Below are 26,580 nucleotides of genomic sequence, written 5' to 3' on the forward strand. Positions count from 1 at the left end.
ACAGGATGTTGGTGAGGCCACACCTGGAGTATTGTGTTCAGTTTTGGTCGCCTTGCTACAGGAAAGATGTTATTAAACTGGAGAGAGTGCGGAAGAGATTTACAAGGATGATACCAGGACTCAAGGGACTGAGTTCCAGGGAGAGATTGGACAGGCTAGAACTTTTTTCTTTGGAGTGCAGGAGACTGAGGGGTGATCTTATAGAGGTGTATAAGATCATGAGAGGCATGGATAGGGTGAATGCACTCAGTCTTTTTCCCTGGGTTGGGGAATCGAGAACTAGAGGGCACAGGTTTAAGTTAAGAAGGGAAAGAATTAATGGGAACCTGAGGAGTAACTTTTTTACACAGAGGCTGGTACGTGTGTGGAATGAGCTGCCGGAGGAAGTGGTTGAGGCTGGGACATTAAAGGCAGATACACGGATTGGAAGGGTTTAGAGGGATATGGGCCAAATGCAGGCAAAATGGGGTCGACATGGACCAGTTTGGGCCGAAGGGCCTGTCTCCGTGCCGTAGATTCTATGATTCGATGAAACAGCAATGAAATTGGTATTTTGTTTTCGAGAAAGGTTAATGGTTGAGGGAGGGATATTGGTTGGGACACAGTGAGGAAAATCCTACGTAAATAAAAGCAAATTACTGCGGATGCTGGAATCTGAAACCAAAAGTGAAAATGCTGGAAAATCTCAGCAGGTCTGGCAGCGTCTGTAAGGAGAGAAAAGAGCTGACGTTTCGAGTCCAGACGACCCTTTGTCAAAGCTTTGACAAAGGAAAATCCTACTCTGCTTTCCGTTTGTGTCTAGAGATATGAAACAATGTGCTCCGGACGACATGAGGAATGTCAGCCGAGGTCATGTTCCAGAGTTCTAAAGTGAGATTAGTGTGCTGTCAGTACTGGCTTGGCCATGAACTGGACCGAGTTTTCCTCCCATAAACAGTTTGACCCAGTATTCTTATTTCCCCAATTTTACTGCTTTATTTGTCCTCCTGGGCTGCCAAGACTGTTCCACAAATCGATGTCCCTTTGGCTGGAGAAACTCTGCCAGACTTCCCTTCACACTCTGAATCATCTCATTTTAAACACATGAAGTTTGGATCAATGGGCGAGTGGCAAACAAAATCAGGATCGCTCCTCTCGTGGTCTCACCAGAACCGTTATGCCGGTGAAACAGCTTCGTGTTTAGAAAGGGCGCATAGCCGATTTAAATATTTCTGACATCATTATATGTCATTAGTGAGTCCCAGATTGGAGGCTGGGGGGGCGGGGGATGGGCGCGATGTCCAGTGGGAGGCAGGTGGGGGCTAGATGTCTGGGGCGCTGATCGGCCAGCGGGTGGGAGAAGGTATGTCTGGGGGGATGGGGGGGTCCCCAACATAGGGAGTGATGGGGCCTGATGTCTGTGGTGGGGGGGCGGGGGGGTTGAGGCGGGTTGACAGGAGATCTCCCAGGACACTGTGTACACTGTGTGCACCCAGTACACCAGGAGATCAGGGCATCTGCGCAATGGCGCCCCCTAGAGCTCAGCAACCAGCTTCACTAGCGTGATTAGGCTCCGCCCCACCTCCTACTGGCGAGAATCGCATCCTGGCACCTTTTGTTGACTAAGTGCCATAAGATTGCATTTTTAACTTGCCCAAAAAATGCTAATTTCTCACTCATTCAGCAGTTAGAATTTTGTTTTTAAAATTCCGCCCTTGGACTTACTTGGACTTGCTTTCCTTTTCCCACTCAAGGTGTTCTGTGCCAGAGTGTTGGATCATATACTGCCAAATCTTTCCTTGGGATACATGGATCCACATTTCATTTCAAGAGAAGAAAAAGAGGTGGGTTTGTGATTATTTATTCCTTTCCTTACATTTGAATAATGAATTTAATGGGTTCTATTTGAAGACTGAATCAAGTTCATCAACTCTTCACCACCACATCATGAGCCAATTCTTAAGGGGCTTGACAGGGTAAATGCTGAGATGATGTTCCCCCTCATGAGAGAGTCTATGATCAGAGGACATAGTCTCACAATAAAGGGCACCAATTTAAGACTGAGATGCAGAGGAATTTCTTCTCTCAGAGGGTTGAGAGTCTTTGGAGCTCTTTGCCACAGAGAGCTGTGGGGGGCAGAGTCCTTGTGTATATTGAAGGATGAGATAGATAGATTTTTGATCAGTAAGGGAATCAAGGGTTACTGGAAAATGTAGGGGAGGTGATGACCTAGTGGTATTATTGCTAACCTATTAATCCAGAAACTCAGTTCATGTTCTGGGGACCCGGGTTCGAATCCCACCATGGCAGATGGTGGAATTTGAATTCAATAAAAAAATCTGGAATTAAGAATCTACTGATGACCATTAAAACATTGTCGATTGTTGGAAAAACCCATCTGGTTCACTGATCTCCTTTAGGGAAGGAAATCTGCTGACTTGACCCGGTCTGGCCTACATGTGACTCCAGAGCCACAACACTGTGGTTGACTCTTAACTGGCCTCTGAACAAGGGCAGTGAGGGATGGGTAATAAATGCTGGCCCAGCCAGCGACGCCCATGTCCCCATGAAGGAATTTAAAAAAACAAGATCTCTTCTGCAGATGTCATCCTTGCTGTGTTGACCTGGTTCCCTCAGAGTTCCGGCACTATCTCCTCAGCCAGAGGTGTTGGGACTCTTCCATTCGGTCTTTCAATCCGAGGAGTATATTAAATTAAACAACTATTTTAGTTCTGTCTTCACAGAGGAAGGCACAAATAACTTCCCAGAAATGCCAAGGAATCAAGGGTCCAGTGAGAAGAAGGGATTGAAGGAAATTCATATTACCAGAAAAAATAGTGCTGGAGGAATTAATAGGACAGAAAGCAGATAAATCCCCAGGGCCCAATATCTACATCCCTGGGTACGAAAGGAAGTGGCCATGGAAATAGTGGATGCATTGGTTGTCATCTTCCAAAATTCTGTCGAACATGGAACAGCCCTGGCAGATTGGAGAGTGGCAAATGTAACCCCGCTATTTAAAAAAGGAGAGGGAGAAAACAGGGAGTTACAGACCGGTTAGTCCAACATCAGGAGTAGGGAAAATGCTCGAGTCTATCATAAAGCATGTGAAAGTCAGAAACTTGAAAATTTTAAAGGGATTAGACAAAGTCAAGATCATAAGACCATAAGTCATAGGAGCAGAATTAGGCCACTCGGCCCATTGAGTCTGCTCCATCATTCAATTATGGCTGATATTTTTCTCATCCCCATTCTCCTGCCTTTCCCCCATAACCCCTGATCCCCTTATTAAGCAAGAACCTATCTATCTCTGTCTTAAAGACACTCAATGACCCGGCCTCCACAGCCTTCTGCGGCAAAGAGTTCCACAGATTCACCACTCTCTGGCTGAAGAAATTCCTCCTCATCTCTGTTTTAAAGGATCGTCCCTTTAGTCTGAGGTGTGCCCTCTGGTTCTAGTTTTTCCTACCAGTGAAACATCCTCTCCACGTCCACTCTATCCAGGCTTCGCAGTATCCTGTAAGTTTCAATAAGATCCCCCCCTCATCCTTCTAAACTCCAACGAGTACAGACCCAGAGTCCTCAACCATTTCTCATATGACAAGCTCTTCATTCCAGGGATCATTCTTGTGAACCTCCTCTGGACCCTTTCCAAGGCCAGCACATCCTTCCTTAGATATGGGGCCCAAAACTGCTCACAATACTCCAAATGGGGTCTGACCAGAGCCTTATACAGCCTCAGAAGTACATCCCTGCTCTTGTATTCTAGCCCTCTCGACATGAATACTAACATTGCATTTGCCTTCCTAGCTGCCGACTGGACCTGCATGTTAACCTTAAGAGAATCTTGAATAATGGCTCCCAAGTCACTTCGTGCTTCTGATTTCCTAAGCATTTCCCCATTTAGAAAACAGTCTATGCCTCCATTCCTCCTTCCAAAGTGCATAACCTCACACTTTTCCACATTGTCAACATGGATGTTTGAAAGGAAAATCATGTTTGACAAACCTTCTGCAGTTTTTTGAGGATGTAACTAATAGAATGCATTGAATGTATTCAAGAGGCAGCTAGATATAGCACTTGGGGGTGAATGGGATCAAAAGTTAGGGGAGAAAGCAGGATTAGGCTATTGAGTTGGACGATCAGCCATGATCGTAATAAATGGTGGAGCAGGCTCGAAGGGCTGAATGGCCTCCTCCTGCTCCTATCTTCTATGTTTCTATGTTTCTATGTAATAGATGAGGGTGAACCAGTGGATGTGGTGTATTTGGATTTTCAGGAAGCTTTTAATAAAGTCCGAAAAAAGAGGTTAATGAGCAAAATTAAAGAGCATGGGATTGGGAGTAATATATTGGCATGGATTGAGAGTTGGTTAGCAGACAGGAAACAGAGAGTGGGAATAAATGGGTCTTCTTCGAGGTGGCAGGCAGTGATTAGTGGGGCCCCAGCTATTCACAATAGACATCAATGATTTGGACGAGGGAACCAAATGTAACATTTCCAAGTTTTCTGACGACACAAAACCTGGTGAGAATGTGAGTGGTGAGGAGGATGTTAAGAGGTTTAGACGTTGAGTGATTGGGCAAATACATGGCAGATGCATAATGTAGATAAATGTGAAGTTATCCACTTCAGACAGAGAAACAGAATGGCAGAGTATTATTTTAACGGTGATAGATTGGAAAATGTTGACATACAACAGGAACTGGATGTCCTGGAAAACCAGTCACTGAAAGCAAGCACGCAGGTGCAGCAAGCAATTAGAAAGGCAAATGGTATGTTGGCCTTCATTACAAGAGGATTTGAGTACAGGAGCAAGGATGTCTTATTGCATCTGTACGAGGCCTTGGTGAGACCACACTTGGAGATTTGTGTGCAGTTTTGGTTTCCTTATCTAAGAAAGGATATACTTGCCACAGAGGGAGTGCAGCGAAGGTTCATCAGACTGATTCCTGGGATGGCAAGATTGTCGTATGAGGAGAGATTGAGTCGATTGGAGCTGTATTCACTGGAGTTTAGAAAAATAGGAGGGGATCTCATGAAACGTATAAAACTCTAACGGGGCTGGACAGGCTGCATTCAGGAATGTTGTTTCCCCTGGCTGGGAGTGACTAGAACAAGGGTAACAGTCTCAGAGTACAGGGAGGCCACTTAGGACTGAGAAGAGGAGAGATTTCTTCACTCAGAGGGTGGTGAACCTGTGGAATTCTCTACCACAGAAAGCTGTGGAGGCCAAGTGACTGAGTATATTTAAGAAGGAAATCGATAGATTTCTGAACTCTAAAGGTGTCAAGGGGTTTGGGGAGAGCAGGAGTATGGCATTGAGATAGAGGATCAGCCATGATCATATTGAATGGTGGAACAGGTTTGAAGGGCCAAATGGCCTACTCCTGCTCCTATGTTTCTGTGTTTTTTTTATTCATTCATAGGACATGGGCAATGCTGGCTGGCCAGCATTTATTGCCCATCCCTAGCTGCCCTTGGAGGGCAGTTGTGAGTCAACCACATTGCTGTGGCTCTGGAGTCACATGTAGGCCAGACCGGGTAAGGACGGCAGATTTCCTTCCCTAAAGGGCATTAGTGAACCAGATGCGTTTTCCCGAAAATCGACAATGGTTTCATCGTCAGACCCCACTTGGAGTACTGTGCTCAGTTCTGGTTGCCTCATTACAGGAAGGATGTGGAAAAGATTGAAAGGGTGCAGAGGAGATTTACAAGGATGTTGCCTGGATTGAGTGGCATGCCTTATGAGGATAGGCTGAGGGAGCTCGGTCTTTTCTCCATGGAGAGGCGTAGGATGAGAGGAGACCTAATAGAGGTATATAAGATGTTGAGAGGTATAGATCGGGTGGACTCTCAGAGGCTTTTTCCCAGGGTGGAAATGGCTGCTACAAGAGGACACAGGTTTAAGGTGCTGGGGTGTAGGTACAGGGGAAGTTTTTCACACATAGGGTGGTGGGCGAGTGGAATAGGCTGCTGTCAGTGGTGGAGGCAAACTCAATAGGGTCTTTTAAGAGACTCCTGGATGAGTACATGGGACTTAATAGGATGGAGGGTTATAGGTAGGCCTAGAAGGTAGGGATATGTTCGGCACAACTTGTGGGGCCAAAGGGCCTGTTTTGTGCTGTAGTTTTTCTATGTTTCTATGCTTCATGGTCATCAGTAGATTTTTAATTCCAGATATTGCTTATTCAATTCAAATTCCACCATCTGCCATGGCGGGATTTGAACCCGGGTCCCCAGAACATGAGCTGTGTTTCTGGATTGATAGTCTAGCGATAAAACCACTTGGCCATCGCCTCCCCGTGTTTCTAAAGGGTCACGGGTTCAAGCCCAGTTCAGCCCACCTCGACTGACGCACATTTGCTGAACATTTGGGATGATTTGTTTGTGAAGAGTCCAGTCTAAATCTTGCTGTTGTTGTTAAATTTGAGTTTGATAATTGGATTGTTAAGACTTCTAAACTCAAATAGACGGCAATGGTAACAGCTGAAAGAAGAAATATGATTAAAATACTTAACTGTGCAGCGTGTGATTCTCAGCAATGCTGCCAGTTAATATCATTCTTTGTTGTTAAAAGCTGCTACGACTCTGAGTGACTAACACGCTGGACAAAAGCCAAATTCTGCTCTGTGTTGAGGTGTGATTATTCCTCGAGAGTTGCAAGGTGAAGGGATAGATATTCCGAGGAAGCTGGGAGGGAGGAGAGATTACCAACTACAGCACATGATTACACGCCGTCTCCTAGGAGACGTCCTTCATGATGGAACCTGTTCAAAGGTCAAGTAATGAAGGGTTATTACTGAAGATGTTGATCATGTGATGGCTGCTGGAACAACTGAACAAAACCCGACCCAAAACACTCTCTACAATTTCCCATTCATCGCTGTAAACACGGAACAGATTAACCCACTGAGCGCAGCGCCATTCCCACAGCTCGTCTGTCCACTCTATTCGACGAAGGAGCAGTGCTCCGAAAGCTTATGGTATTTGCTACCAAATAAACCTGTTGGACTTTAACCTGGTGTTGTGAGACTCCTTACTATCCTGTTATATTGCAGCCACCAGCAGAGTTAGAGAAATACAGCAAGTGGCAACAAACATTCCATTTCCCCTTTAGTAGGACAAGCTCCTCTTACACATTTTCTCCCTCGTGTTTCCCTTCTAATGAAGCAGTTTTATCCAAAGTAATGGATCCAAAAACCGCAGACTGCAGGTTTCTGTCCGCTCCGTTGCTGATTGGTTATCCACTTGCCAAGCTCCTCCCACACCCGCAACTTCCTCCACGGAGAAGGACAAGGAAGTAGTTACGTGGGAACGTCATCACCTCCAAATGCCCCATCTAAGTCACACAATGGCCGTTCTTTCACTGTCGCCGGGTTAACGTCCTGAAATTCCCCCCCTAACAGCACTGTGGATGTACCTACACCTCATGGGCCGCAGCGTTTCTAGAAGGCGGCTCACCACCACCTGCGCAATGCAACTAGGGATGGGCACGCCCCACTGAATCAATTTTATAATCCTGCTCGGTGTTTTGGGCTGAAATAGGACTTCTCCTCCTCACAATCATCCAATCTCCCCACCGCCGATATCAAACCAGAGACAGCTCCGCAAGATAGATACAGGAGGAGGAACAAATGGTCAAACTCCCCATGAAGGACACAACCGCTGGAATCGCAGTGTTGTGATGATGAGTTACATCAGGAAGCATTGAAAAGATGACACTAAACTTGAGGTTTACAAATTTGGGGCTTCCTAAAGTTTATTTATTAGTGTCACAAGTAGGCTTACATTAACACTGCAATGAAGTTACTGTGGAAATCCTCAAGTCACCACACTGTGGCACCTGTTCGGGTACACTGAGTGAGAATTTAGCACAGCCAAGGCACCTAACCAGCACGTCATTGGACTGTGGGAGTAAACCGGAGCACCCGGAGGAAACCCCACAGGGAGAACGTACAAACTCTGCACAGACTGTGACCCAAGCCGGGAATTGAACCCGGGTCCGTGGAGCTGTGAGGCAGCAGTGCTAACCACCGTGCCACCATGCTGCCCCTAAGCAGAGCCCCACAAGCCTTTCCACAAGCAGGGATGTATGTACACAAATCACTGGCAGAACAGGTTGAGAAAATGGTTCTGAAGCTATATCAATCCTGGACTTGATAACCACAGGCTTACAGGATGAAAGCAAGGAGGTTATGATGGAACACTGGGATTGGCTGTGACTAAAGTCATTGGGCTAGATTCTAAAGCCGTCATAGAAATCATACAGCACAGAAAGAGGCCATTCGGCCCATCGAGTCTGTACCGACCACAATCCCACCCAGGCCCTACCCCCATATCCCTACATATTTACCCACTAATCCCTCTGACCTACGCATCTCAGGACACTAAGGGGCAATTTTTAGCATGGCCAATCAACCTAACCTGCACATCTTTGGACCGTGGGAGGAAACCGGAGCACCCGGAGGAAACCCACGCAGACACAAGGAGAATGTGCAAACTCCACACAGACAGTGACCCAAGCCAGGAATCGAACCCAGGTCCCTGGAGCTGTGAAGCAGCAGTGCTAACCACCGTGCTACCATGCCGCCCAACCAGTGTGCTACCGTGCCGCTCTGGTCCCCATCGCCATGGCTAAAGAGTTGGAGAGTGGGGGTGGGGTTTGGGGGCAGGGTGGTGGAGCCAGCTCACTGCCGTCCCGCAGCAGTTTAAAGAATCATAGAATCCCTGCAGTGCAGAAGGAGGCCATTCAGCCCATTGAGCCTGCACCGACCACAATCTCGCTCAGGTCCTGTAACTCCACGTATTTACCCTGCTAATCTTGCTGACACACTAAGGGGCAATCTAGCAATGATTTAATGTGTTTGCTCACCTTCGAAGCAGTCGGCCGGGCTGCGTAACATCCAGCCGCTCAGTCCAATTCTGATCACTGCGTTTCAGAAAAATGTGAAGTCTTTCGAGAGGGTGCAGAAAAAATTCTGGGAATAATTACAGGGGTGATGGACTTTTGTGTGTGGATATGTTGGAGGAGCAGGAGTTACTGTCTTTTAAGGGTCGAAGGGTGAGGGGAGATTTGAAAGAGGTTTTGAAAATGATTAGGGGTCAAGGTAGATGGGGAGAGACTGTTCCCATTGGTGGAAGGGTTGAGAGATGGAGGGCACAGATTTGAGGTGATTGATGAAAAAAGCAACAATGACTTGAGGAAAAATCATTTTCAAGCAGCGAGTAGTTAGGGTCTGGATTGGATTTGGTTTGATTTATTCTTGTCACACGTGTTGGTGTACTGTGAAAAGTATTGCGTCTTGCGCGCTATACAGGCAAAGCATACCGTTCATAGAGTACAAAAGGGAGAAGGAAAGGAGAGGGTGCAGAATCTAGTTTGATTTATTATTGCTGCATGTATTGTGATACAGTGAAAAGTATTGTTTCTTGCGCGCTATACAGGCAAAGCATACCGTTCATAGAGTACATAGGGGGAGAAGGAAAGGGGAAAGTGCAGAATGTAGTGTTACTGTCATAGCTAGGGGTGCAGAGAAACTTAATGCAAGGTAGGTCCATTCAAAAGTCTGACAGCAGCAGAGAAGAAGCTGTTCTTGAGTACGTGACCTCAGGCTTTTGTATCTTTTTCCTGAATGCATTGCCTGAGAGTGTGGCGGGCTCACATTCAACCATGGCTTTCAAAACGGAATCGGATCAATATCTGAGGAGAGAAAGTTTTCAGGGCTACAGACAAAGGGTGGGGGAGTGGGACTAACTGAGCTGCGCTTGCATGGGGCGCGGACTTGACGGATACAAAGGCCTCCTTCTGTCCTGAAACAACTCCATCTAAATAACGTCTCACTTTAATCCAATTTCTGTTAGAACCGAATCTGAAGCTTGGCTGTCTGGGTGTTCCTCATTTATCTCCTCAAGGTTAAGCCTTCTCAATTTCAAAAGAAATCCAAAGATTTCGCTCCCACTAATGTGTCACATATTTGTTGAGTTATTTTACTTTCAGCACAGAAGCAGGTCCTTCACCTTAACTGGATCGTACTTCTCAATTCTCATCACCATGAAATGACTACCAGCTATTAGCTTACTTTGTTTAATGACCTTGTCACCTTGCGTTGCTAGTTTTAGTGACATGTGCGCCGAGATCGACTTAATTTGATTTTTGATTTGATTTATTATTGCTACATGTATTAACATACTGTGAAAAGTATTGTTTCTTGCACGCTATACAGACAAAGCATACCGTTCATAGAGAAAGAGAGGGTGCAGAATGTAGTGTTACAGTCATAGCTAGGGTGTCGAGAAAGATCAACTTAGTGCAAGGTAGGTCCATTCAAAAGTCTGACAGCAGCAGGGAAGAAGCTGCTCTTGAGTCGGTTGGTACGTGACCTCAGACTTTTGTATCTTTTTCCCAACGGAAGAAGGTGGAAGAGAGAATGTCTGGGCTGCGTGGGGTCTTTAATTATGCTGGCTGCTTTTCCGAGGCAGCGGGAAGTGTAGACAGAGTCAATGGATGGGAGGCTGGTTTGCGTAATGGATTGGGCTACATTCACGACCCTTTGTAGTTCCTTGTGGTCTTGGGCAGAGCAGGAGCCATACCAAGCTGTGATACAACCAGAAAGAAAGCTTTCTATGGTGCACCTGTAAAGCTTGGTGAGAGTCGTAGCTGACATGCCAAATTTCCTTAGTCTTCTGAGAAAGTAGAGGCGTTAGTGGGTTTTCTTAACTATAGTATCGGTATGGATTGTTGGTGATCTGGACACCTAAAAACTTGAAGCTCTCGACCATTTCTACTTAGTCCCCATTGATGTAGACAGGGGCATGTTCTCCTTTACACTTCTTACGATTGGCTTTTCTGCCCTATTTAGACTATGATTATCCAATTAAATGCCTGTGCTGCAGGTTCAATAATATCATCCTGTATTGTGCTGGATTCTCTTCCTTCGTATTCAAAACACCCAATGTGGTGTCATCCGCAAATTTAGAAATTGTAATTCTGAATTTTGAGTCCAATTCAGGAATGTGAATTATGAGGCACTAACCCTGCGGATCTCCAAGACCCACCATTGGTCAGTCTGAATAACTGCCTGTGATCCTTACTCTTTATTGCATTGTGCTCTGTAATGACTCAGGAAGCCTGACTGGAAAGGAACATAGTTTATTATAGAATGCAAGGTAGAAACCACTACCGTGGTGTACACACAGTAATCCCTCATTGGGACTGCAGTTCAGCAGGCCCAGTCCCGGGCCTGCCTTCTAAAAGACTCAGGTAATGATTTCTGGCTGGGCAGGCCACTGCCTGTTACCAGGGAAACTCTTACCCAATAAGCCTCACAGTGAGATTAATTAATGATTCCCCATGGACCTTGTGGGGGTTAGCACATGCTTCTGATGTCAAGAGATCACAGATCTGAAATGTTGGGTGGGATCTGGTGCCTTGCCCTATGGTGAGCTTGGTGACGGTGGTGAGGGGGGGGGAGGGGGGGGAGCGGGGGGGAGGGCGGGGGGGGGTGGAGGGCGGCATTCATTCTATCTCTGACAGTATTAGCCTAGCCGTGGGTGGAGAACTCAAACCCTGGCATGTTTTCTTAAGGGGCTCTAGGAGCAGGGGTGAGGGGAAGGGGGGGTTGGGGGGGGGGGGGGGGGGCGCCCCTTGTTCAAAGGTATTCAGTGCCTGATCGAGGGCCTCAGCCGAGCAAAGGCGGCCTGTTTCGTGACAGAGTGGGACAAGACTGTCCCTAAAAGAGGCAACGCTGCGGTCTTGCTGGTTCTCCAGCCAAGACCCCCCCTCCCCCACCCCCACCCCCCAAAGCCCCCCCACCATCTCCACAAGATTTTACCCATTAACTCTGTTTCCCACCACAGATGCTGCCAGACCTGCTGAGTGCTTCCAGCATTTTGTGGGCGGAACTTTACTGCCCCGCCCACCACGGGAATCGTAGCAAGCGGGACACGGACCATGCAAAGGTCTGGTGACCTCGGGTGGGATTTTCCCTCCTGGGGCGAGCGGGGCTGGAAAATCCCACCCTTCTGTTTTTATTTTGTGTTCCGAACATTTGTATTTTTGCTTTTTGACATGTTTAGCTTCTTGCAGGTGAAGGATTACATCGAGGACCCTCTCAACTACCACGGCCCAGTGAGGGTGAGGTTCGCCACCGTGCTGCTCAAAGCAGTGTCTGGCCTCGAGAAGGTGCTGCCCACAATAACTACACGGATGCTGCTGCTACACGGCGACGCGGACAAACTGTGCGACATTAGCGGCTCATATCTCTTTCATGAAATGGCGGCCAGCTCAGACAAGACCCTGAAGGTGACACCTTTTTCTCTCCTTCTGGTTTAAACTGGGATCTTTCTTACAGGCCAACTATCCACCATGAAAGTCATTAGCTCCTTGTACCTGATGGACAGTATGCCAAATACCAGTCTGTGGGTAGTGTCACCCATGCCGGTTAGCCTCCATTGATTACTGACACCAGTACAACCCCAATTCCCTCCCTCACTCACCTGGAGTGGTCCCTAATTTTTAAAGATTTTATTCATGGGACATGGGCGTCACTGGCTGGCCAGCATTTATTGCCCATCCCAGTTGCCCTTCGAGGGCAGTTGAGAGTCAGCCACATTGCTGTGGCTCTGGAGTCACATGTAGGCCAGACCGGGTAAGGACGGCAGATTTCCCTTCCTAAAGGACATTAGTGAACCAGATGGGTTTTTCCGACAATCCACAATGGTTTCATGGTCATCAGTAGATTCTTAATTCCAGATATTTTTTATTTAATTCAAATTCCACCATCTACTGTGGTGGGATTCGAACCCGGGTCCCCAGAACATTAGCTGAGTTTCTGGATTCATCGTCTAGTGATAAAACCACTCGGCCATTGCCTCTGTGCTCCAGTTTGAGGGATTAATGCCCCAGTCCCCATGCCCATGTATCATTAATTACTTCCACTGCTGTGAAGGCAGACAAAAGAAATTACATTTCACATTTCATCATTCACCTTTCCCAGAGTGGCACGGTGGTTAGCTCTGCTGCCTCACAGGGCCAGGGACCCGGGTTCGATTCTCAGCTTGGGTCACTGTCTGTGTGGAGTCTGCACATTCTCCCCATGTCTGTGTGGGTTTCCTCCGGGTGCTCCGGTTTCCTCCCACAGTCCAAAGATGTGCAGGTTGATTGGTCATGCTAAAATTGCCCATTAGTGTCCCGGGATGCATAGATTAGAGGGATTAGCAGGGTAAATATGTGGAGTTTCGGGAATAGGGCCTGGGTGGGATTGTGGTCGGTGCCGACCTGATTGGTCAAATGGCCTCCTCCTGCACTGTAGAGTTTCTGTGATTCTTTCACCACCTCAGGACGCACCAAAGTATTTAGCAGACACTGAAGGACTTTCGGGTTGGAATTTTACCGGCACGCCCACCCCGATTCCAGGAGCGGGCTCGGCTCGGAGAACAGCGTTCTCTGTTGGCCTCGGGTGGGATCGTACGAACCTCCGGTGGACGTGCCAGTAAAATTCCATCCCTGAAATGCAGTCGGTGTTGTGATTTAGGGAATGTGGCAGCCAATTCGTGCACAGCAAGCTCCCAGAGGCAGGAATGTCAGTACTAACCAAAGCATCTGAGTTAAGGTGTTGGGTGAGGGGTAAAAACGCATCACTCTTCACTGAAATGCTGCCATAGCAGATGGAGACTCTTCACGATTTGCCCTCTATTGGGTCAATGTTGCCATTCTTCTCATGGGCAGTTAGGGATGGGCAATAAATGCTGACCTAGCCGGTGATGCCCATATCCCGTGAAAGTATAAATAAAAAAATTAGCAATATAAAGTCATCGAGTCATAGAGGTTTACAGCATGGAAACAGGCCCTTCAGCCCAACTTGTCCATGCCGCTCAGTTTTTACCATTAAGCTAGTCCCAATTGCCCGTGTTTGGCCCATATCCCTCTATACCCATCTTACCCATGTAACTGTCTAAATGCTTTTTAAAAGACAAAATTGTACCCACCTCCACTACTACCTCTGGCAGCTCGTTCCAGACACTCACCACTCTCTGTGTGAAAAAATTGCCTCTCTGGACCCTTTTGTATCTCTCCCCTCAGATACAAAGGGGTCCAGAGGGGCATTTTTTTAAACCCATGCCCTCTAGTTTTAGACCCGCCTACCTTTGGGAAAAGATGTTGACTATCTAGCTGATCTGGGCCCCTCATTATTTTATAGACCTCTATAGTCAGTTTTTGTTGTTTCTGTTTAGTCACCATTGTCTCTGCTTCTGCATTTCCCCCAGGTCTTTGAGGGTTCATTCCATCAGCTTCATAAAGAGTTGCCGGTCGTTACTGAGGAAATGTTCGGGTTGACTGAGAAGTGGCTAAATGAGCGGCTACCACCTGCAGAGACATGAGTGAAGTGTGGCAGTGAGAGAGTTTCTGAAGGAGCCTGCTTTATTTATATTGGGATTGAATGTATGGAGAGGGGGGGAGGGAGGGGGGATGAGGAGAGGGGGAAAGAAAAACCATTTCCCACCATCGGATTAACAAAATAAAATAATTTTTTTACAAAAACGCCATTGTGGAAAGCCGTTTAGAGATTGATTTCCTTCTTTACGTTTGTGTGCGTGGAGGAACATTTCTGATCTCAATCGATGTTTCTTAATCGCGGCCTGCTGCTCCCCCCACCTCCCCCCGAACCGATGGCCAGCACCATCAGGTATCTCAGAGTGAGGATTCTAGGCTACAATGTACGGCAAATGGATTTGGAACGCAGTGAAAAGAAAGAATTGCATTGCTGTTCCTGACCACTGGGTGTTTCTAAGTGCCAGTAAAATACTTTTGAAGTGTGGTCATTGTCGTAATGTGGGAAACGCAGCAGCCAATATGAGCACAGAAAGATCCCACAAACAGCAAAGTGATAATGGCCCGATGATCTCTTTGCGTTGTTGATTGAGCGATATATATTGACCGGGACATTAGGGGGAGAACTTCTCCGGTACTGCACCGGTGTGTGACAGAAGGAAACAGCAGTTCATATCTAAGCAATAGTCATTTCTTTGACCCACTACCCAGACCGGGCAGCCAAGGTGCTGTAAGAGTGATATTACCCCAACACCAGTGCATTGCGATGTGAGACTGCAAAGCTCCCTCACACTCTGCCAAACCGTTGAGGGAAGAGACTCCAAGCGTCACCAAGTTGCTGAGAAGCCAACTTATCTGCTGGAAATAATCAATGCTGCTCGTACTGGAGAGAAAGAACAATGCCAGTGGAGCTACCCTCCTCTCACTATAACCTCCCCACTCCCCCACTCCTGCTGCTTCCACTACCTCTCCCTTTCCCAGACAGAGTCCCGGGAAGACGTCACTCATCTCAGGCTTACTGACTCACAGCCAAGATTCATGCAAAAGACTGTGAGGAGGGTGGGGGGGTGGCGGGGGGGGGGGGGGGGGGGGGCGGGGAGCGTGGTGGGGCAGCATTGTTTGAGTTTGAGAAAGACAGAATTCGATCCATACAGGCAGAATGAACTGAAGGCCCCTGGAGGGCGGGGGGGGGGGGGGGGGGGGGGGTGCGGGGGAGGGGGCGGATTTTCTGGCCGTTCCTGTTGGCGGGAACGGTGGCACCACAGCAGGAAACGGCGGTGGGGCCGGAAGACCGCACTGCCGGCCAATGACAGGCTGCCTCTGCAAAACATGCCACGGGGAAGGCGGGGCTGGAAAATCTCACCCCCAGCCCCCACCGCCCCCTGTCTATGAGAACCAACACCCCCAAAGTGAAGTGTAGGAAAGACCGCTGGATTCTCATTTCCATGGATCACAGACAGAACCATGTTAAAACACTACCAAAACTCCTTGAATCCTCTGTAATATAATTGGGAAGATAAGAGCCCCTTGCTTCTTGTGGACCTGCCCACCTCAATGCTCTCCTACCCACCATTTTCACTGGGGAGGGGGGGAGGGTGGGGGGGGGCACGGGGGGGAGCACATTTGCGGGGACAGGTTGTAATTTGATATCCTTGGTTCACGGGGACAGCTACACATGTGAAAGCATAGCAGTCTTCAAACAGATCCAATATTTGCTCGAGGGATGTCAAAAACATGACTTGTGGGCTTTATACTTTTCAGGACAAGGTCTGAACTTAATGAAGTTCTTTGGGGAGGTTGGGTTCTCTTTTGGATAGATCAGAGATACAATTTGGAGGGATCCAGTGCCCTTTGGGCCTGTAATGGTTGACACGTAAAACAAAATGGATAAACCCATTTATAAATAGATATAAATGGAACTGCAAAGTTGATTGGCAACTATCAAACTGGCAAGGCACTTACATTTCCTGTCCTTAAAATGTATTTTAAAAATTCTGCAGTTAAAAAAAAAATTGGTGCTTGCTATTTCACTCTGTTTGTTAACATGGGCCTGGGGTTATCATTATAGGATTTGTGCTGCATGACTGATTTCACAAACTATCATTATCATAGTGGTGTGCCTATTAGTTCACCATTTGAACTATTTGACAGTTCCAAGTGGTTATAAAGCCTTTGACGTGGGGGCTATGAATAAAAATGCTTGTTTTTTTATAAGGGCTTAAGCACTTGAATGAAATGTTTGGTTTTGTAAGGAATAAAGCACTGGAATGAAATATTTGTTTTTTATAAGCGATTATGTAGTTAAAGGAATATAAATGTAGTGAAAGAGCTTTTATGAATGAGTGTTCTTTTTTAAATAAAAAAATGCAATAGACCCTTAGAACTTTATATTATTTCATCTCAGCATGGGTCCTGAGGTCTGCCCATGGTGGATACTGGATGCGTTGATATGAGCATGAAGGGGCCATGGGGAGGTGGTTAGGTTGGAATTAAGGTTATGATGGACTGTGGGGGTAGGTGGGAGCACCAGATGGCATGAATGGTAAATGGGGAGTGTGTGGGGGGAAGGGGGTGGGATGTGGTCTGGAGGGATGTTTTTTGTTTGATTGTTTTGTCCAATCTGCCAAAATAGATCAGTTGGGAGAGCATTAAACCTAGGTTTTGGGAGAGAAGCTGTTTTGGCTTCATTACCAAACACTAGGGACCCAAGGTGCTTGTGAAAATGAGGAACTGAAAAAAATTAGCATTAATAAAGAGACAGTACTTAAAAAAAAAACACGGATTAAAGGTTGAGAAATGCCCTGACCTTATGAGCTAAGACATAGAGTGTTAAAGCAGGTGGCTACAGAGATAGTGCATGACTTGGTAGTTATCTTTCAAAATTCTATAGATTTTGGAAAGGTTCCTGCAGCTTGGGAAGTAGTAATTGTAACCTCACTGTTTAAGAACAAAGAACAGTACAGCACAGGAAACAGGCCCTTCGGCCCTCCAAGCCTGTGCCGCTCATTGGTCCAACTAGACCATTCGTTTGTATACCTCCATTCCCAGACTGCTCATGTGACTATCCAGGTAAGTCTTAAACGATGCCAGCGTGCCTGCCTCCACCACCCTACTTGACAGCGCATTCCAGGCCCCCACCACTCTCTGTGTAAAAAACGTCCCTCTGATATCTGAGTTATACCTCGCCCCTCTCACCTTGAGCCTGTGACCCCTCGTGATCGTCACCTCCGACCTGGGAAAAAGCTTCCCACTGTTCACCCTATCTATACCCTTCATAATTTTGTACACCTCTATTAGGTCTCCCCTCATTCTCCCTCTTTCCAGGGAGAACAAGCCCAGTTTACCCAATCTCTCCTCATAGCTAAGACCCTCCATACCAGGCAACATCCTGGTAAACCTTCTTTGCACTCCCTCTAAAGCCTCCATGTCCCTCTGGTAGTGCGGCGACCAGAATGGGACGCAGTACTCCAAATGTGGCCTAACCAGTGTTCTATACAGCTGCAACATCAGACTCCAGCTTTTAAGGGAGAGAGAGAGAGAACTGAGAACTGTGGACCTATCTGACATCAGTAATAGAACCATAGAATCCCGACAGTGCAGAAAGAGGCCATTTGGCCCAACGAGTCTGCACCAACCCTCCGAAAGAGCATCCCACCCAGGCTCTACCTTCTGCCCTGCCCCTGTAACCCTGCGCATCTATCATGGCCAATCCACCTAACCTGCATGTCTTTGGACTGAGAAAAGAAGAGAAAAATGTTAGAATCCCTTATAAGTTTAAAGTTTTTATTTATTAGTCATAAGTTGGCTTCCATTAACACTGCAATGAAGCTACTGTGAAAATCCCCTAGTCGCCACACTCCGGCGCCTGTTCGGGTACACTGAGGGAGAATTTAGCACGGCCAATGCACCTAACCCGCACGTGTTTCGGACTGTGGGAGTAAAATGGAACACCCAGAGGAAACCCGGGAAGAAAATGCAGTCTCCACACAGACAGTGACCCAAGCCGGGAATCGAACCTGGGTCCCTGGCGCTGTGAGGGAGCAGTGCTAAACACTGTGCCACCGTGCCGCCATATTATAAAGGAAGTGATAACTAGACACTTGGAAAGTAATGATCTGATTGGCACAGTCAACATGGATTTATGTTTGACACACCTATTGCATTGTCCGAAAGCAGAGGGTAGGAATAAACAGGTCATTCTCAGGGTGGGAAGTGGGGTATCCAAGGATCGATGATATGGGGCCACAGCTATTCATAACCTACATCAATGATTCGGATGTGGGGCCAAAATGTAATATTTCCAAATTTGGCAATGACACAAAACTAGGTGGGAATGAGAGCTGTGAGGAGGATGCAAAGGGACGGGGACAGGATATGTGAGTGGGCATAAACATTGCAGATGGAATATAATGTGAATAAGTTATCTAATTTGGTAGAAAAAAACAGAAAGTCGGAATAGTTCTCGAATGGTGAGAGATTGGGAAGCGTCAATGTCCAAAGGGACCTGGGTGACCTTGTTCATGAGTCACTGAAAGCTAGCGTGCAGGTGCAGCAAGATATTAGGAAGACAAATGGTTTGCTGGCTTTCATTGTGAGGGGAATTGAGTCCAGCAGTCTTGCTGCCATTGTATAGAGCCTTAGTGACACTGCACGAGAGGTGACCTCATTGAAACTTACACATTCTTACAAGGCAGGGTAGATGTAAATAGGATGTTTCCCCTGGCTGGTGAGTCTCTAGCCAGGGTACACTGAACAAGTCTCAGAACAAGAGGTAGGCCACTTAAGATTGAGATGAGGAGGAATTTCTTCACTCAGAGGGTGGTGAATCGATAGAATTCTCTACCAAAGGGCTGTGGAAGCTCAGTTGTTAAGCATGTTTAAGACTGATATTTGAAAGATTTCTGGATACTGATATCCAGAGATATGGGAATAGCGCAGGAAAGAGGTATTGAGGTACATGATCGGCCATGATTTAATAGAACAGCAGAACAGGCCGGAAGGGCCAAATGGCTGACCTTTGCTCCTATGTTCCTATGTTTTCAGCTGGGATGAAATCTCGGATCACCAAGGTAGGCTTTTCACGCAGTCCACGTCTGCACCCGGGGTCTCCAAACTCTTTCCGGGGGCAGTGGATCCTTATTCCATTAGCACTCCCCCTTGCCCCAAGCAAAGTGAAGATCAGACTGTCTGGAGCATGTGCTCCTGAGCTGGATTTGCAGACTCGTGAGTTTTTCCAACTGTGCTCTTGACTGAGGAATGTGCAATGACTTCAATCAGGCCATTGAGGTTGGCCATAGAGGGCGTACAGTGAAGGTTTACCAGGCTGATTCCTGGGATGGCAGGTCTGTCATATGAGGAGAGACTAAGTCGGTTAGGATTATATTCACTGGAGTTTAGAAGAGTGCGAGGGGATCTCACAGAAACTTATAAAATTCTAAAAGGGTTAGACAGGGAAGATTCAGAAAGAATGTTCCCGATGGTGGGGGAGTCTAGAACTAGGGGTCATAGTTTGAGGATAAGGGGTAAACCTTTTAGGATTGAGGTGAGGAGAAATTTCTTCACCCAGAGGGTGGTGAATGTGTGGAATTCACTACCACAGAATGTAGTTGAGGCCAAAATATCTGATTTCAAGAAGAAATGAGATCTCGCTCTAGGGGCTAAAGGGATCAAGGGATATGGGAGGAAGGAGGGGATCAGGATATTGAATTTGATGATGAGCCATGATCAAAATGAATGGTGGAGGAGGCTCGAAGGGCTGAATGGCCTCCTCCTGCTTCTAGTTTCTATGTTTCTATGTAACAGTATTTAGGGATAATGGGCTCAGTGTAACCAATTCCATTCCTGCAATAAAGAAACAGGAATCATGCCAAATGGACAATCCTGGAGCTAAGGCTTTAGGCTGGAAAATTGGGTGGGGATCCTGGATTCAGGATTCAATCCTGGACCGGGGAGCGGCGCGGGCTTGGAGGGCCGAAGGGCCTGTTCCTGTGCTGTATTGTTCTTTGTTCTTGTTCTTGTTCTAAGGCTAATAGAGCTAATGAATGGTGAAATCCTATAGTCTTGGTACTAATGGCCAATAGGCAGTGAAGATTCTGTAAAGGTTTTTGAAAATTCAAGTTTTTAGGTGTCCAGATCACCAACAACCTGTCCTGGTTCCCCCATGCCGACACTATAGTTAAGAAAGCCCACCAACGCTTCTACTTTCTCAGGAGACTAAGGAAATTTGGCATGTCAGCTACAACTCTCGCCAACTTTTACAGATGCACCATAGAAAGCATTCTTTCTGGTTGTATCACAGCTTGGTATGGCTCCTGCTCTGACCGAGACCGCAAGAAACTACAAAGGGTCATGTGTGTAGCCCAATCCATCACGCACACCAGCCTCCCATCCATTGACTCTGTCTACATTTCCCACTGTCTCGGCAAAGCAGCCAGCATAATTAAGGGCCCCACGCACCCCGGACATTCTCTCTTCCACCTTCTTCCTTTGGAAAAAGGTACAAAAGTCTGAGGTCACGTACCAATTGACTCAAGAACAGCTTCTTCCCTGCTGCCGTCAGACTTTTGAATGGACCTACCTCGCATTAAGTTGATCTTTCTCTACACCCTAGCTATGACTGTAACACTACATTCTGCACTCTCTCCTTTCCTTCTCTATGAACAGTATGTACTAGGCAGTACGATAGCACAGTGGGGGTGGCACAGTGGCACAGTGGTTAGCACTGCTGCTCCACAGCACCAGGGACCCAGGTTCGATTCCCGGCTTGGGTCACTGCCTGCACACTCTCCCCGTGTCTGCGTGGGTTTCCGCCGGGTGCTCCGGTTTCCTCCCACAATCTGTAAGACGTGCTGGTTAGGGTGCATTGACCTGAACAGGCACTGGACTGTGGTGACTAGGGGAACTTCACAGTAACTTCATTGCAATGTTAATGTAGGCCTTACCTGTGACTAATAAATAAACTTTCTTGTCTGTATAGCGCGCAAGAAACAACACTTTTCACTGTAAACTAATACATGTGACAATAAATCAAATCAAATCAAATCAAATTAAACATTAAATTAAAATAATCACTCCAGTGCAGTACTGAGGGAATGCCACATTGTTCGAGGAGCTGCTTTCCGAATGGGGTTTGCTAATTGCGATTGATTAGATTTCTGGAGGTTTCATCACATGACTTGCCCCCACGCTCCAACCCGACCAACACATCCATCCTTGTGACACACAGCCTTCCTACACCAATTGGAAACAAAGACAAAATTATTACCCAATTGGACCATGCTTAACTATCAGCCAATCAACCTCTTTGGTTCAATATTTTCAATATTTTTATATCTGTAAAGAGAAAAATTTGAATGAAAATGTCAAGAAACAATCTTTTCTCATGTCCCAGTGACTGCTCCAGGATGGTAGTGTCCTCGAGATTGGTCTTCGATTCCTGAAGACTCCAGGCCAGTTCTGGAGGGTTGGCAACCCTGAATCAAAATGTTGTCTCCTCTCTCAGACCGCACAATTTGAAGAGCAGGAATGTTACATTGGACATCTCCATAAGACCATAAGATATAGGAGCAGAATTAGGCCCTTCGGCCCATTGAGTCTGCTCCACCATTCAATCATGGCTGATAAATTTCTCACCCTATTCTCCTGCCTTTTCCCCATAACCCCTGATCCCCTTATTGATCAAGAACCTATCTATCTCTGTCTTAAAGACACTCAATGACCCGGCCTCCACAGCCTTCTGTGGCAATGAATTCCACAGATTCACCACCCTCTGGCTCAAGAAATTTCTCCTCATCTCGGTTCTAAAGGGTCGTCCCCTTTACTCTGAGGCTGTGCCCTCGGACCCTAGTCTCTCCCACTAATGAATCCCCATAAAGCCCCCCAAACTGATAGGCCAGAGCCACCAGTCCTGTAAAGGGGACAAGTGAGGTTACCTTTCCAAATGAACTGGAACATCAGTTTGTCAAACAACGGCTCAGTATTCGGACTCTCAGCTCTGAATTTGAACATTGTATGATCCAGAAACATGGCACAAGAACTAGGCTGACATTGCCAGTGAGGGAGTGCTGCTCTGTCAGAGGTACTAGCTTTCAGATGAGACGTCAAACTGTAGGCTGACCTGTCCTGTCAGTTGGATGTGAAAGATCCCGTGACAAAGAATAAGAGGAGAGTTTTCCTGGCCAACGTTCTGTCACTGTCACATTACTGGTTGTGGGAGTTTGCTGTGCTCCAATTGGCTGCTGTGTTTCCGAGTAATATGACAGTGACTGGACTTCAACAGTGTTTCATCAGCTGTGAGGGACTTGGGATGTCCTGAAGGTTTCTCAACCCCATTCTCCTGCCTTTTCCCTGTAACCTTTGATTCTCTTACCAATCAAGAACCTACCTATCTCTGTCTTCAATGACCCGGCCTCCACAGCCCTCTGTGGCAATGAATTCTACAGATTCACCTCCCACCGACTGAAGAAATTCCTCCTCATCATGGGGAACCTGTATCCCTCAATCAACATCATTAATACAGATTAGCTGATTTGGATTGTATTATTGTTGGTAGCGCCATGCTTGAAGCAGACAAGTTACCAGAAGGAGAAAACAATTGCATGGATACTGGGGAAGACCTGGTGCGGGGGGCGGGGGGGTGGTGGTGGGGGTGTAACTATTTGGATTGCTCTTTGAAAGACTGGATGAGGACTCATTGGGCCAAGGGAATTACTTGCCCAGGGTAAACGAACTGACTGAACATCTGGGAAGTGCCAAAGGGAAAATGGCCTTTGTAACACCAAGGAGTCTGTACCAGGACCGAGTGACACCATTTGATCTGCACAGGGTTCCAGCCCTCTTTCAGTGGCTAATGGACCAGACATTGAAGCCTCATAGAATCATAGAATCCCTGCAGCGCAGAAGGAGGCCACTCGGCTCATCGAATCTGCACCAACAACAATCCCGCCCTATCCCTGTAACCCCACATATTTACCTGCTAATCCCTCTAACCTACACTTCCCGGGACACTAAGGGGTAATTTAGCATGGCCAATGCACCTAATCTGCACATTTTTGGACTGTGGGAGGAAACAGGAGCACCTGGAGGAAACCCACGCAGACACAGGGAGAACATGCAGACTCCCCACAGACAGTGATCCAAGCCGGGAATTGAACCCGGGTCCCTGGTGCTGTGAGGCAGCAGTGCTAACCACTGTGCCACTGTGCCGCCCTCATGCTCACTGCGCCACTGCGTTCGTAATCCGCAGACCCAAAAAACACAGAAGTGGTGTAGGATAGTTTAGGAAAGGTTTGTCTGACAGCCGAACTCAACACAAGAGAATGGCATTTGGGTTTTTCAAGGTATGTTACTTGGAATTTGTAGTCGATTATGATCTAATTAAGCCCCTAACTTAACAAAGTAAATGCTATTAGGAAACGGCTCAGACCGATTACAAAACAAAAAAGAAACTGCCACAAAAACAACAAACACGTTGTGCCTGGGACTGCGCAGTGACACAGTGGTTAGCACAGGTGCCTGACAGCGCCAGGGACCCAGGTTCAATTCTGGCCTTGGGTGACTGCGCAGAGTCTGCACGTTCTCCCCGTGTCTGCTGCGTTTCCTCCGGGCGCTCCGGTTTCCTCCCACATTCTAAACATGTGCGGGTTAGGTGGATTGGCTGTGCTAAACTGCCCCCCTCTGTCAGGATAAATTAGCAGGGTAAGTATGTGGGATTACGGGGATAGGGTCTGAGTGGGACTGTTGCCGGTGCAGACTCGATGGGCCGAATGGCCTCCTCCTGCACTGTAGAGATTCTATGAAATATTCTGGATACTTATCAAGATTTTTTCTGATTTAGCCCCCAGCACAATCCCTTTGACACATCTAATCAAACCTCAATCTGTCATACAAAAACAGAAAAACAGGTCTGACAGCATCCGCAGAGAGAGAGAACAGAGCATATGTTTTGAATCTGGATGGTTCTTCGTCAGAGATTTTCCAGCATCCGCAGTAATTTGCTTTTATTTCTATAGGTCATCGCTCCCTAACAGCACTGAGGGTGTACCTGGGGTAGCACGGTGGCACAGTGGTTAGCTCTGCTGCCTCACAGCGCCAAGGACCCGGGTTCAATTCCCAGCTCGGGTCGCTGTCTATGTGGAGTTTGCACATTCTCCCCGCATCTGCGTGAGTTTCCTCCCTGTGCTCCGGTTTCCTCCCACAGTCCAAAGGTGTACCCGAACAGGTGCCGGAGTGTGGTGACTAGGGGATTTTTACAATAACTTCATTGCAGTGTTAATGTAAGTCTACTTGTGACTAATAAACTTTTAAAAAAGACTTTATAATGCTCTGGGGACATGGGTTCAAATCCGACAGCAATGTGGTTGACCCTTAATTGCCCCTCTGAAATGGCCCAGCAAGTCACTCAGTTCAAGGGACAATTAGAGATGGGCAACAAACGTTGACCCATGCCAGTGATACCCACATCCGATGAAAAAAAACACATAACCAGTCCAAAAGCAAGGAAATATTGCAGGTAATAACATAATCACAAAGGATCGGGATAGAAGAAGGGACTGGGTGGCTCTACAAATTAGAGATAATACAATGGCAGTAGGAAAAAAGAGACATGAAACCCACGCAGACACAGGGAGAATGTGCAGACTGCACACAGACAGTGACCCAAGCTGGGAATCGAACCTGGGTTCCTGGCACTGTGAGGCAGCATTGCTAACCACTGTGCCACCATGCCACCCCGACAACTGTGCCATCCCATTATCCCGGGCCTCTAGATATTATCCAGCGATATTACCAACATCTGTCCCTGATGTCTTTATCAACTTATCCTGATGCCTTCAGAAATGTGTGTGTGAACCTCAAATCTCTTTCTGCACCCCCTTTAAATGGTGCCACCTTAATTTATAGTATTTCCCTTCATTCTGCCTCGCGAAATGAATCACGTTCCACCAGTTTACTGCATCCTATCCATTTTAATCATTGATTATTTCACTGAGTGGGAGTAATTTACAGGCTCTGACTGTCATTAAAATATAAAAGGGTCTAATTGAACTCAGGTGAAACCTCTTTCCCACAAAGAGGATGTGGGGTTAATCAGAGGCTACATGCAATACGATAGCCAGGTTCGTTTAACCTTTGATATTCCATTAAGGGTGCACTTTGTGCAGGGAGCTGTAACAAGTGGAAAATCCTGACATACAATGGCGAACTTCAAAACGGGCGGCACGGTGGCACAGTGGTTAGCGCTGCTGCCTCACAGCGCCAGGGACCCGGATTCGATTCCCGGCTTGGGTCACTGTCTGTGCGGAGTCTGCACGTTCTCCCCGTGTCTGCACGGGTTTCCTTTGGGTGCTCCGGTTTCTTCCCACACTCCAAAGATGTGCTGGTTAGGTGTAGTGGCCATGCTAAATTCTCCCTCAGTGTATCCGGACAAGCGCCGGAGTGTGGCGACTAGGGGATTTTCACAGTAACTTCATTGCAGTGTTAATGTAAGCCTACTTGTGACATTAATAAATAAACTTTTACTTTTTTATATAGCTGCCTGTGAAATAACAGATATCAAATTGACAGCAGCCAGAGATCAGCTGATGTCTTGTAAAGTTTGGGTTCTGCATCCAGTCTTCAGAAGAGCAGCTGAGTATCTCCTTTACCAGACTAACTCACAGCATCACCTGACTGAAACAAGATCCAGGAACACATCACAACAGTTCTGGCCCAATCTTTCGAGACATCTCCATAAGCACAAAGCGCACAGTACACTATAAAGAGTTTCATCACAGCACTGCATCCTTGGTTGGGGGGGGTGGGGGGGGGGGGGGCGGTTGTAACTTGCCCCTTTTTATGGCACTGAATGCTGTAAGGCCATTTTGAATGTTACTAAATGGGAAACGCATAACTGGGCAAAGCGGCTGAGGTAAGTGGATGGGGTGGGGGTGGCACAGTGGTTAGCACTGCTGCCTCACAGCACCAAGGACCTGGCTTCGATTCCCGACTTGGGTCACTATCTGTGTGGAGTCTGCACGTTCTCCCCGTGTCTGCGTGGGTTTCCTCTGGGTGCTCCGGCTTCCTCCCACAGTTCAAAAATGTGCGGCTTAGGTGGATTGGCCATGCTAAATTGCCCCTTAGTGTCAGGGGGACTAGCAGAGCAAATGTGGGGTTATGGGGATAGGGCTTGGATGGGATTGTTGTCGGTGCAGGTTCGATGGGCCAAATGGCCTCATTCTGCACTGCAAGGATTCTAGGATTCTATGGATTCTATGAGGGTGGCAGCTTTGGTC

The 26,580-nt window shown here is 47.2% G+C and overlaps 1 protein-coding gene across 4 annotated transcripts in view; it reads left to right on the forward strand.

The window, feature by feature from the left end:
• LOC144491740 (monoglyceride lipase-like) overlaps positions 1–15,349 on the forward strand; it is an 80,640-nt gene extending 65,291 nt beyond the window's left edge. For 3 of the 4 annotated variants that reach the window (XM_078209983.1, XM_078209984.1, XM_078209985.1), the window contains 3 exons: positions 1,734–1,823; positions 12,068–12,283; positions 14,248–15,349. In XM_078209983.1, coding sequence (XP_078066109.1) covers positions 1,734–1,823; positions 12,068–12,283; positions 14,248–14,361 — 420 coding nt within the window. In that variant the 3' untranslated portion in view covers positions 14,362–15,349. Of the gene's footprint in view, positions 1–1,733; positions 1,824–12,057; positions 12,284–14,247 lie in introns of all 4 variants that reach the window. The other variant, XR_013497494.1, reaches the window with a different exon arrangement.
• Positions 15,350–26,580: the final 11,231 nt, after the last annotated feature.

The sequence above is a fragment of the Mustelus asterias genome, chromosome 3, assembly GCF_964213995.1.
Source record: "Mustelus asterias chromosome 3, sMusAst1.hap1.1, whole genome shotgun sequence".
Taxonomy (NCBI): Eukaryota; Metazoa; Chordata; class Chondrichthyes; order Carcharhiniformes; family Triakidae; genus Mustelus; species Mustelus asterias.